Source organism: Hipposideros armiger, unplaced genomic scaffold (genome assembly GCF_001890085.2).
Source record: "Hipposideros armiger isolate ML-2016 unplaced genomic scaffold, ASM189008v1 scaffold_88, whole genome shotgun sequence".
Classification (NCBI taxonomy): domain Eukaryota; kingdom Metazoa; phylum Chordata; class Mammalia; order Chiroptera; family Hipposideridae; genus Hipposideros; species Hipposideros armiger.
Window position 1 is genome coordinate 2471263 of NW_017731438.1, and position 12120 is coordinate 2483382.

Consider the following 12120-nt stretch of genomic DNA (forward strand, 5'->3'; position numbering starts at 1 on the left):
TGGAACATCAAAGATCAGTCATAGAATTAGCGGAGGAAACACCCCACTCGGGGACCTTTGTAAAAAATGTTTAGCCTTTAAATTTCTGTTGTAAAATGTGTGGGCGAACACTGAAGTAAATCGCTTATTTTTGCGCTTTGTCTCTACCAGCTGGCCATCTGAGAACACTCCTACACGGTGAACACTTTGGAAGTAAAGGTGTATTTTAATTATTATCGAGACTCAAAATAGTGAACCCTATCAGTGTTCACTTTTCCTACAGAAAAACCTCAGACACTGACTAATGAAAACTTAGTCTGTTTTGTAATCTGTTGTATTTCCGACATAGCGAAGGGGGCAGAAAATGAGTGCACACTCATGGGCCTGCTACCTTGATTAAACAGATGCTAATACGTTGCCATGTTTGATCGAGATTTTGGAGGTGGTCTTTCTTGGCTGCCCTATTTAATATCAGTCAGAAATCACCACCTCCAGCGATTTTATCTGCTTCCCCCCATGGCTTTTCTCCACTGAACTTTTTATCATGTCAGATTTTACACATAAGATTTTACATCTTTGTCTTCTGTAAAAACCCTGTCTCTACTAAGATGAAAGAGCCGTGAGAGCAAGGATTTTTGTCTTGTTCTCCATACATCCCCAGTAGCTAGAATAGCTTAACGAGTGTTGAATGAATTCAGGTCCCCATAACCCTTATACCCATCTTTTTCATGCTTCTTTTATGTTCTATTGAAGTATTCCATTATAATGTAGTCAAAAATCCATCTTTTCTTTTATGATTTGTTTCTGTATCTTTCAAAATGTTTTCTACCGATGTTCATCTGTATTTTCTTTAAAAGTCTTGCAGTTTTGTTTTTCATCTGTTTCTATTTAACCTACTTGGAATTAATTTTTGCATGTCAGGAGGAAAGAAAACAATTTTAGTATTAATTTTCTTTTTGTTGCTTGAATTGGATTTTCAAATTCACCAATTGTCAGCATCATTAATTGAATAGTCTGCTATGTCCCTTCTGATTTGTAATGCCACCACTGGCATATACCAAGTCCCTTTATGGGTCTGAACCATATCCTATTCTTATTCTGTTTCGTTGGTCTGTTTGTCCATTCCTGAGCAAATATCCCACTTTAAAAACAATTGATTTTACTTTGTAATAAGTCTTGAGGTCTGCTAGGTGAATCCCTCCACTTTTTCTTTCTTTCCAGAATTGTCTTGTTATTTTTGTGCATGAATTTTAAAATCAGTTTGTACCAGCTCTGAAAGAGAACCCCATTGGATATTAATTGGCATTGCACTGGGTTTATAGGTTAATTTTGAAAAATTGACATTGTATTATATCATCTTTTTATAACTTGCAGCCTTGCTAGAATTTTGCTTTTGCAGTTGCTGATCCCTCTGCGTGGTACACCCTTCCCCCTGGTAGTCACACAGCTCACTTCCTCAACTCCCCTACATTTCACGTTCTCGTTAAGGCCTTCCCAGTGCAGCTCTCCCTGTCTCTCCTCTCCACTTTCTCTCTGTAGCGCTTGTGATCATCTGACTTCCTATATTTGTGTATGATCTGTCTCCTTCCACTGAAATGTAAGCTCTGTGAAGGTAAGGATTTTGGTTGGTTTTGTTCACTTCTGTATCTCTAGTATTGGAACTCTGCTTAGCAGGTAGTATGCACTTACTAAATATTTCTAAACGAATGGATATGTGAATGAACAAATGGCTAGGTTGGAGAGCAAACACCTTATTAAAGATTTTGACACGTTGCCAAATTGGCATCCATAGCGGTTTTTCAAGATCTACACCTAACTGAAATGCAGAAAAGTATGTTTCCCAACAGCCTTTATAATCGTGGGTTCATACTATTGTTTTTCCTCTTGCCAGTCTGGTAGATGTCAAACATAATATTCTTTTGCTGTCTTTATTTTTTAGTAAGACTGTACGTTTTTTTTTCATATCCACCCATCATAGAAGAGCAGCTCTCACTCCTGTGGTATCTTTTATTAGAGAGGGAAGTCTTTTTTTTAATCCTTCCCCCCACTCCATCCCAAGTCCCAGGCAAGGGCCCTGAGACAACCATGACTGTCGCAGAGTTGTCGTGAGTCACTTCCTGGCATTGAGGAGGGCTGACTTCCTGTAGGAACTGGATACAACTGGGATTCTGTTAGCATGTACTCTGGGGAGGCAGTCATAGTGTATTCCATGTGCTGAATTAACACTTGATTAATTGACCGGTACCTTGACTGTCTTTTAAAATGGAGCAAGGATGCTATGCTTTCAAATAAGTTTTATTATTGAAATAATTTGTGATCATTAGTGAAAATTTGGAAAATGCAAAGAGAAGAACAAAGCTTCCAGGAGTCCCACCACCCAGATAATTATTTTGGTATTTACTAATAAGTTCTTCTTCCATTGCCTCTGGTCTTTTTCTTTGCATATTTTTTAGTATAAGTGTGATAATTTTGTATATGCTTGTAGAAATCATTTCATCTAAAGCTATGACAGTCATTTTTCATGGCGTCTTTTTTAAAACAAACTATGTGCAATTTCATGCCTGCATGACTTTTCATAGACTGGATAAGTTTCATATCATTTCTTATATTTGGATGTAAAGTTGTCTCTTCCCACCCCAATATTGTCAATAATAATGCCATTTTATCTTAATGTGTAACACTTTTTCAGTTTTTAGGGTTGTTTTTATGGGATAAATTCCCAGAAATGAAATTGTTTCAAAGTTCATGAACATTTTTACTGCCAAATGTTTTTTCGAAAGAATTGTCTACTTACATTGCCAATTGTAATGTTTGCAAATGGAGATAGATGTCTTATGTCAATTAATTTGTATCCTATGGAAATGGGTCATCAACCTGTTCTCTTTTGGACCCGTAAAAGTCGGAGCTTCATTCAGAATAAACACTAATAAAAGCTTAAGTAACTCTAGTGATGGTTCAACAGTGTCCTATGGCAGCCTGTTGCAAATTTTAATAGCCCAGGGGGCTTTGATTTCCTTTTATTTTATTTTCCCCTCTGCTATGTTCCTCCCTCCTGGGTTTAAAACATGTTTTCCTGGCTGCTGTTAAGCCCTTAGTACTTCTTGTTCTGTCTTTGTTGATTAATGAGTATAATTGACCCCTGTTGTCTCTATTATACAAGCCATGGCAATTTGTTTTTATGTAGCATTTTTTTTTCTAAGCTGTCACAGAACCCCCTTATAAAGAGAGCTCATTATCAGCCTGGAGGAAAAGAATTTTAAGTGATGAAGTGAATAAAGGTCCCTAAGAGAGGAAAGAGGAGGAAAAGTCTAGGCTATTCACATGTTCAGGGAAAGGAGAGAGTTCTAGAATAATCAGAGAGTTCAGAATAATTAATTGTTGCTTACATACCCAACAAGACTTGGTTATCTCTTGAAATTATTAGATTAAAAATGGCTCCATGGTGATGGAAGGAGAACTGACTCTGGGTGGTGAAAACAATGTGGTATATAGATGATGTATTACAGAATTGTACACTTGAAACCTATGTAACTTTGCTAATCATTGTCACCCCAATACATTTTAATTAAAAAAAAACGGCGCCCCATAGAGAGCCTTGAAAACTGCATATAGAGAACTGAATGTTGGTCCAGGAAACCATGGAGCCTGACATTTTTATGGAGTGGGTTAAAGCCCATTGGAGCTTGGTAGTTATGAACGTGATTATGGAAAACCCAGCTACATGTCTGTCTATAGGGGGAGTAGAAGTGACTTCTGAGTTGAAAGTTTTATCTGAATAGGTATTGACCATAAAGAATACCTAAATTTCATGTTATATCAGAACATAGCTTCCCATTAGTTTCTATAGGTTTTTTTCCCAATCTCCCCCTCACCCCCCCCCCATCCGCCATGATCTCAATGAGATGTCCTTACTCACAAAATTAACTAAGAAAGTAGGAGAGGTCTGGGGAAGAGACACAGAACCGAAGGAGATCTTGACTTTAAGAGTCAGTTGGCAGCATCCCTAAAAAAATAGGGCCCTCCCGTTGCTGGGAGTCATCTTGTCTTCAGGTGTTCGGAGCTCCTCTAGGGACTGTTCCATAGCCTCTCTTCCATCAACCCTGCCGAGCTTTTCTCTTAGGAGAAGAGAAGAGCATTAACCTCAGAAGGAAGGAAAAAGCCGTAAGTTCCAACAGTAAAATATTAGTCATGGTGGCTCTGAATCCTGGAATGCAACAGCTAGAGGAGACTTTAAAAATCTTCTCTTTACTTTGTGAATTAGTAGATAAGGTCAGGCACTGAAGATTGAGTTTACTTTTTTACCTTGGTTCACTCCGTTCCTGGTAGAGCTAGATCTAAAACAAGTGCTCCTTCCTGGTTTACTACCTTTCGTACTTTTAGGTACCTTCTCACCAGGTTGAGGTGTCTTTTGGCGAGTTCTTTTATTCTTATACAGTAAAGCAAGGATTTGATCCAAAACAGTTCCAAGAGAGACTACTCTTAAAGTGGAGGATTATAGTAATTGTACAGAAACTTGCATTTCCTTGTTTAAGTCACGTTGTGTTTTGCTGATGACTATTCAGAAGAAAGTTGGGTTGGTCCCTTCTGGAAACCTCTGATGCAAGAGCATCGGGCTGGACAAACAGCTCTGGAGAGAGTGGGGGTGGAGGGGGTGGACATGTACAGAGCCTCTTCAGAACTAACTAGAACAAGTACACAGTGTCTCAGAACTCTGAGACTTCTTATCTCTTTGTTGGAAAGCAACGAGGAATTGTCGGTCTTTACAGAATGAAAGGGATGTTTTAGGAGGAAGTGGGTACCTCTGCGCTGATGGTCAGCAGGGTATGGGAGGGTCAAAGGTCAGTCCCTGGGCTAGAGGAGGACAGCTGCCACCTTGGTTAACCCCCGTCCGCCATCTTTAGAAAAAGTGGGTACGTTGAGCTTACTTGATGAAGAGAATACTATTTTGTCCTTGCCAGTGCAGATGAAGGTAGGAAGCAACCAGTATCTTGAGTTTTTTTCATAAAGCATTTCCATAGTTGCTCTGTACCTGGGAGACTTACTAACTAAAGTCCCCATGCTACGTGATTTGCAGGTATAAATTTATGACATTATGGGGAAAAGAAATTCCCCCAATTCCTTCTGTTGTCAAAAATATACTTAAGAAACCCCTTATTGATTTATTTTACATACATTGAAACCAATAAAGAGGGAACCCTAAATGAAGGGTATAGTGACATTGGGCACAATTTCAATGAATCCTAACTGGTACTGTAGTTTTTATTTCCATTGCTATCCTTTGTTTACAGGAAATGCAAATACTCACATTAAGAGGTATTTTTCTATCTAGGTTAAGCCATACACCTGATGCCTTTTCTTATTTTATGATTTAGAACTGTTTTCTCTCACCTTCTCCTATGTCTTATCATGGTGGTCATGGTGAATATATATTGTCTCATTGCACCCCCCCCCCAAAAAAAAATGAATAAGGAAAGAAAAAAATACATTTTGGTAAGATCTGCATTTAATTAAATTTAGTACATATGAATAAGTATTTCTTGGACCCCTCCCTCAATATCTCACCTATTCTCCCCCAACGCAGACCTAACCCACCAGCATGCTCTGACTTGGGTACCTTCTATCTTCTGCACCTGCTTTCAGACACCGCATTATAGTATTGATGGTGTACAGCTTACTTGTGTGGAATTCTTGACATTTTTCAAAATGTTTCATTTGACGCTAATAAACTCTGATGTGCTGTCAGGCCTAAAAAAAGGCTTCACCCTCTGGGGACCTATGTTTGCACCCCTTACTATTTTTATTAGTGCCACACTATAACACTGCACCTTCGTCTGAGACTTAGCTTGATTAATGCTGTTTTGTTGTGTCTTGTCATGCACAGGATTCTGTGGCCAGGACTTTGACTGGGCAGATTATCACAAGCAGCACGGAACAGAAGAAGCACCCCCTTTCTGCTTCAAAAATGTAAGAAGCTTGTTTCTTGCTACTTCTTGTATCATAGACGTTGCTCACCATAAGTTTTATCGATTGCTTTCTGCTCATTGAGCAAGAGTAGAGTGCTGCCGTGTACCACGGGATCCTAAAACGTTTGTCATTTTTGGGAAGTCCTTCTTTCAGCCTGGATATCTGGTGATGCTGGACTGTAGTCACAAATTGACGACTCAATGTATAGTGGCTCGAATATCTTATAAGTTTCTCTGTCACTTCGGCAAGGGTCCACGGTGCCCTGTGAGCGGGTGGTTCTCACTGTGGTGAGACTTGGGCTAGATCTGTTTTGGTTTCATCATCTGAATCTGGTGAGCAGACAGGAAAGAGACCCAGGAGAAGACAGCCCTTGTTCTAAGCACTGTAGCTAGTACTGGCACATTCCACTCACTTTCCATTGGGAGAACCAGTGACCTGGCTGCACCAGGATGTGAGTGACTTTAAGATATGCCCTGGCGGAGCTACTGTGCCCAGCCATGATTCCATACCATAGAAGAAGGAGGACAAACTTTGATGAACAGCTGGTCACCTGTGCCACCGTTAGCTGTGCACTCGCTATGGAGTGTAATATTGATAGGCCACTGATCGGAGATTCTCTGCTCCTGAGGAATATTCTTAAAATATGATTGCAAATTTTTTGCCATGGATTACTTTAGTAGGAGGCTAGTCCAACAATTTTGTCCTTTGCTTCCTCTAAGCCCCTACCTTGTCCAAATAGGGCTTATTGGCATAGTAATAGGATTTTTGTGATACAGAAAACTGTGTGTGTGTGTGTGTGTGTGTCTGTGTCTGTGTGTGTGCATGGGCATATGGGTGTGCCCTTGCTTAGTTAATAGGAGTTGGTTATATCAACTAGTTTATGAATTATTCACTTAAACTTCATCAACCCCAGCTATGAAAAGGGACATAGATTATTGTCTCCGTTTAAAGAGTGAGGCATAATGTAGAGCCCAGTGTGTTGAACATGTATGAGTATTTAGTGATGAGCGTTAATTCCTTATGGTAGGAAAAAAGATGCTGTCCATCTACTGGGGACTGCACATGCAATGGTGCAACGTGCTCCCAAATCCAAGACTTGTTTTCCAGACATGGTTTCCCACTGCTGCTGACTCGCTGCCATTCACCCATCATCTGCGCTGTGGGGTCACAGGATATGAGAACTGGGAGGCGGAAAGGGTTGGCCTAATAGAGAGAAGCTCAACACTGAGCATAAGTCAGAAACGGATTTTGGAGAATTAAGTAGGTTGATTACTGGGTCACCATATCAGTGGCAGAGTTGGAAATCAGGGCTCCGTAAATGATTAAATGAATTTTGTACTTGGGTGACATTGCCTTGCACAAAGGCTGTTCTCCTGTTGCTTTCAAAGAACTGTATGCTGCATGTTTAGGTGGCACAAAGGGACAGCGGTGTAACCATGCCACCGTGAGGCTAGCTGCCAGTTAGCACTCGAGGCTTACAAAGTCCTGTGCGATCTTATTACACGTTTTATCATGTTGATGTCACTGGTGACAGAACCTGTGAGGCTTATTGCCTTCCGTTTAGGATCATGAAGACACCTGAGCACATCACCAAACCCCTTTGACTTTGTGCTTTCTACCTGACAAGAGAGAAAAAAAATCCTCCCCTGATTCTTTAGCTCTGGGAAGAAAGTCCTCCCAGTTCTGTATTTAAGGAGTTGTCTCTTATGTGACAACGTATTTCCACCAAGGCTCCTTTTTATCTGTCCTCTGCTCCCATGCAGCCAGCTGTTGTCCAAATGGATTTTAATAGTGGAGCAAGTAGCCACATCCCCAGATGGCCTCTGAGCTTTCAGGATTTTGCTCCCCATGTTTAATCTGTTTTAATAAACGTGCTGGCATACTCATTAGGAATGCACGTGTAACAAACATGCCCCCTTCTTTCTGCCTCTCCTTTTATTTAATGCACAGGGTTGTTATCTGCCTGTTGGCGGATGCATTGCACTCCTGGTACCTCACTGAGTTTTGGTAGCTTGTTACATATGCTCTTGAATGGAATGCTTATGATGAATGCATTTCTTTAATCACACATCTCGTGTGTACCGGAGGAGAGGTAGTGTGGAAGTGGATGCATGGAAGACATTTCCCTGCGGATGTTTAACAATTAGAGGCAGTTCTGAAATGGATTGACACAGCCAAATGCTTAGTAAAAGAAACCCACAGGTAACCGTTTTGCCATTGATCCTTTATAAATTACCCTCAAGCAGTGAATTGAAACTAAAATAGGTTATGCAGTTGTAGCTTTCCCTTATCAAGTAGGATAAAATGCATTTTAACTTACTTAGAGGCTTTTCAGGCAGCCTATCGAGTTGTATTATCAGAGAGAAGCTCAATACATAATGTGCATGGATAAATTAGAAAGACTTACAGGAAAAGACCCATCTAGAATAACTTTGATTTCTATTTTCAAAAGAACATAAAGGAATGGAGCAAATTGGTTACTTAACATACATTGGGTAATTTCATTCTGTTTACATAAAGATAGACTTTCATTTCAACTTAATGTATGTAGAAAGACAGGTAAATGTGAATTACCTTGGTTTCCTTCCATGGGTCACATAGAGATATAATCTCTTATAGGAACTAGTTTATTTCAGTTTATATATTTCAAAATAGATATATTTATACAGTATTGAAATGTCTGGTTAAAATTTATAGTAGTGGCTGATTTTGGAAAAATTTATATTATTTATATTTATTTAGAAAGAAGTTTTGCTTCCCATATTGGCTAAGCTCACTGATCCTCCCACAGATAGCAACTATAAACTCTGGACAGAATGAAAAACAGCTACCTGAGGGATGTGCAGAATGAACAAAAGTAGGCAGATTCTGGAGGGAAACAAGTGTTTAGTAGAAAGGAAGAGCACGGAGTGGTCATCCCAATATTTTCAGACTTGCGGCCTGAGGTCAGCCACAGTTGGCAATAGAGGGGATAACTAAAACAGTGATATAAAACTTATAATCTTTCTGGCCTGATGAACCTGGTGACAGAATTTGCGCAACCACAGCTATGGGAAAGTGAGGGGAGTCACAAACAGGGGAGAACCGGAGGAGGAACCACAAATTCTGGGTATAAACTCTGCCTGAATCTTTGGCCAGTCCCTGAACCATGTATTTGCCAGGCAAACCCCAAGCAGCCTAACTTCTAAGGATGAAAGAACTGAACTGAGATTTGAGCTTCTTCTCAAGAGACAGAGTCCAGCCAACGTCATTGCTTGCTAAAACAGGCAAGGAATATAACACAATCCAGGGTTTCTATGACAAACCATTTAAAACATCCGGATTTCAATCCAGAGTTGCTCAACACATGAAGAAATAGGAAAATCGGACTCATTCTCTGTGGAAAAGATAATTAGCAGAGACCAAACCCAACGTGACCCAGATATTGGTATTAGCAGGCTAGTATTTTAAAACTGCTGTTATAACTAAGCTCCGTGGTGAAAAGCACTGGTTCCCAAGTGTGTCTCTTAGGCCAGCAGCTTTAGCATCACCAGGGACCTTGTCGGAAATACAGATTCTCTGGCCTCACCTCAAATCAGGTGAAGCCCAGCAGTCTGTGTTTTCAAAAGGCTCTCTAGGTAATTCTGGTATATCCTAAAAAAGCATTGATGTAAAGGAAAATGTTCTTGGAATAAATGAAAAGATAGGAAGTGCCAAAACAGAAGTAGGAAGTATAAAAAAAGAGAAATTCTAAAACTGAACTGTACAATATCTGAAAAAAGAAAACTCATTGGAAAGGATTACTAGCAGAATAGAGATGACAGAGGAAACAGTGTATGACCTTGAAGATAGAAATGATCCTGTCTGAAGAACAGAGAGGAAAAGAAGTTTGATAGCAGTTTGGGGAGAAGACGAAGAGAATGTCAGGAATCTGAGGGACAATATCATGTGTAATTAAAAACCCAGAAGAAATGGCCACAGAGACTGTGGAAGAAAAAAAAATAATAATGGCCCCAAATTTACCAAAGTAGCTGAAAGATCTAAATTTACAGATTCAGGAATCTCAGTGAACCCCAAGGAGTATAAATACAAAGAAACCCACCATAGTCAAATTGTTGATAATCAAATATAAAGAGAAAAATCCTGAAAGCATCCAGAGAAAAACGATGCATTTCAAATAGAGGAACAACAATTCGATTAATGGCAAACTTTTCATCAGAAAGAACGAAGGCCAAAAGACAGTGAACCAATATCTTTAGAGTGCCGAAAGATAAAACATTATAATTCTATATCCTATAAAAATATACTTCAAGAATGAAGACTAAAAACAGACACTTCACCAAAGAAATATTGGGTTGTCGGAAAAGTCCTGACACAGTTTTGCAATGAAAAACAGAAAAAATACGTCATGACTTTTCCGACAACCCAATATATTAATGGCAAAGCAACGTGAGAAAATGCTCAACAACATTAGTCATAGGGAAAATGCAAGTTAAAAACACAATGAGATACCATTAAACCTACCTGATAGAATACCGTATTTGCCGGCGTATAAGACGATTTTTTGGCCCTGAAAAATATGCCTCCAAGTGGGGGGTCGTCTTATACGCCAGGTACACTTCAGATAGACTGCCCATAGTGCTTGCCCCGTGCCATAGTGGCCTCCCGATGCCCGCCCACTTCATTCCACATACCGTTCAGGCATCAGCAGCGCTGCTGGGTGTATGCTCGGCTGTTATGCGATTTTGCTGTTATGCGATTTTACCACACTCGCAAAATCGCACACAGCCGACCATATAACAAACTCTGTATTTTGAGTGGAAATGTTAGGGGGTCGTCTTATACGCCGAGTCGTCTTATACGCCGGCAAATACGGTAGTTAAAAATAAAAAAACTGGGAATATCAAGTGTGGGTGAGTATGTTTAGCAGCTGTAACTCCACACACTGCTATTGGGGATGCAAAGTGGTATACTGGAAAATAATTTGGCAGGTTTATTTTTCTTGTTTTTTTTGTATTTTTTTTTTTAGCTGAGCCATCCTGCTACCTGTTGGCAGCTCAGCGGCTGCTCAGCTCGGGCTGGACTCGAACCGCTGTTGCTCAGAACTCAAACTCTTGAGCGAGCTCTTAGCCAACTGAGCCACTCGGCCGGCCCTTGTTTTTGTTATTTTTAAGAAACACATTTACCATATGGCCCAGCAATCCTATTTCTAAAGAAATGAAAACAATGTTCTAGAATTATGTACTTCCAAAATCCATATGTTAAAGTCCTAACCCCCAGGACCTCAGAATGTGACTGTATTTGGAGTTAGAGTCTTTAAAGAGGTGAATAAGGTAACACGAGGTCATATGAGTGAGACTTAATCCAGTATAACTGGTGTCCTCTTACGAAGAGGAGATTAAAACATAGACCATGTGCATGGAGGAACAAACATGCAGTGACACAAGGGGAAGACAGCCATCTGCAAGCTTGCAGCCAAGGAGAGTGGCCTCAGAAGAACCGACCCTGCTGACACCATGATCTCAGACTTCCAGCCTCTAGAACAGTGAGACGATGAAATTCTGTTGTTGAAGCCATCTGGTCTGTGGTATTTTGTTATGGTAGCCAGAGCTGACTAATACGCTTATGTTCACACATAAACCTGTGCTTGATTGTCTATGGCAGCTTTATGCACAATCTCCCCAAATTGAAAACAAGTCAGATGTGCGTCAGCTGGTAAGTGGATGGATCAACTGGTACATCTACACAGATGACTCAACAGTCAACTAGGACGAACTACTGATTCATGCAATAGCACAGAGGATTCCCAGATCCGTTTTGCTTAGTGAAGGAAACCAGACTCAGAAGGCTACAGAGTGTATGAATCCGTTTCTGTGACTTTATGGTAAAGGCAGCGTTAGAGGAACAGAAAATAGGTCAGTGTTTTGGAAGGAAGTGATACCTGAATAGACGATGCAAGGGTGTGTTGGAGGTGAAGGAACTGTTCTGTGTCTTGATTGTAGTTGTGGCCATACAGCTGTATGCATTCATTTAACAGCTCTACCCTCGTAAAAGAGTGCTCCAAACAGAGTGAATTGTCCTCATGTACATTTATAAAAGGTGAATTTAGAAAATAAAAATAAAGAAGCAAAAGCACAAAGGCAAAAAAGGGCAATCTCAGATCAAAGAAAACTCTGGGAATTCATCCCCAGCACACCT

The 12120-nt window shown here is 40.2% G+C and overlaps 1 protein-coding gene across 1 annotated transcript in view; it reads left to right on the top strand.

Annotated features, from left to right (window-relative positions):
* Nucleotides 1-12120, top strand: part of SFMBT2 (Scm like with four mbt domains 2) — a 209111-nt gene that overhangs the window by 143923 nt on the left and 53068 nt on the right. The window contains exon 9 of the mRNA XM_019644530.1: nucleotides 5854-5943. Coding sequence (XP_019500075.1) covers nucleotides 5854-5943 — 90 coding nt within the window. The remainder of the gene's footprint in view (nucleotides 1-5853; nucleotides 5944-12120) is intronic.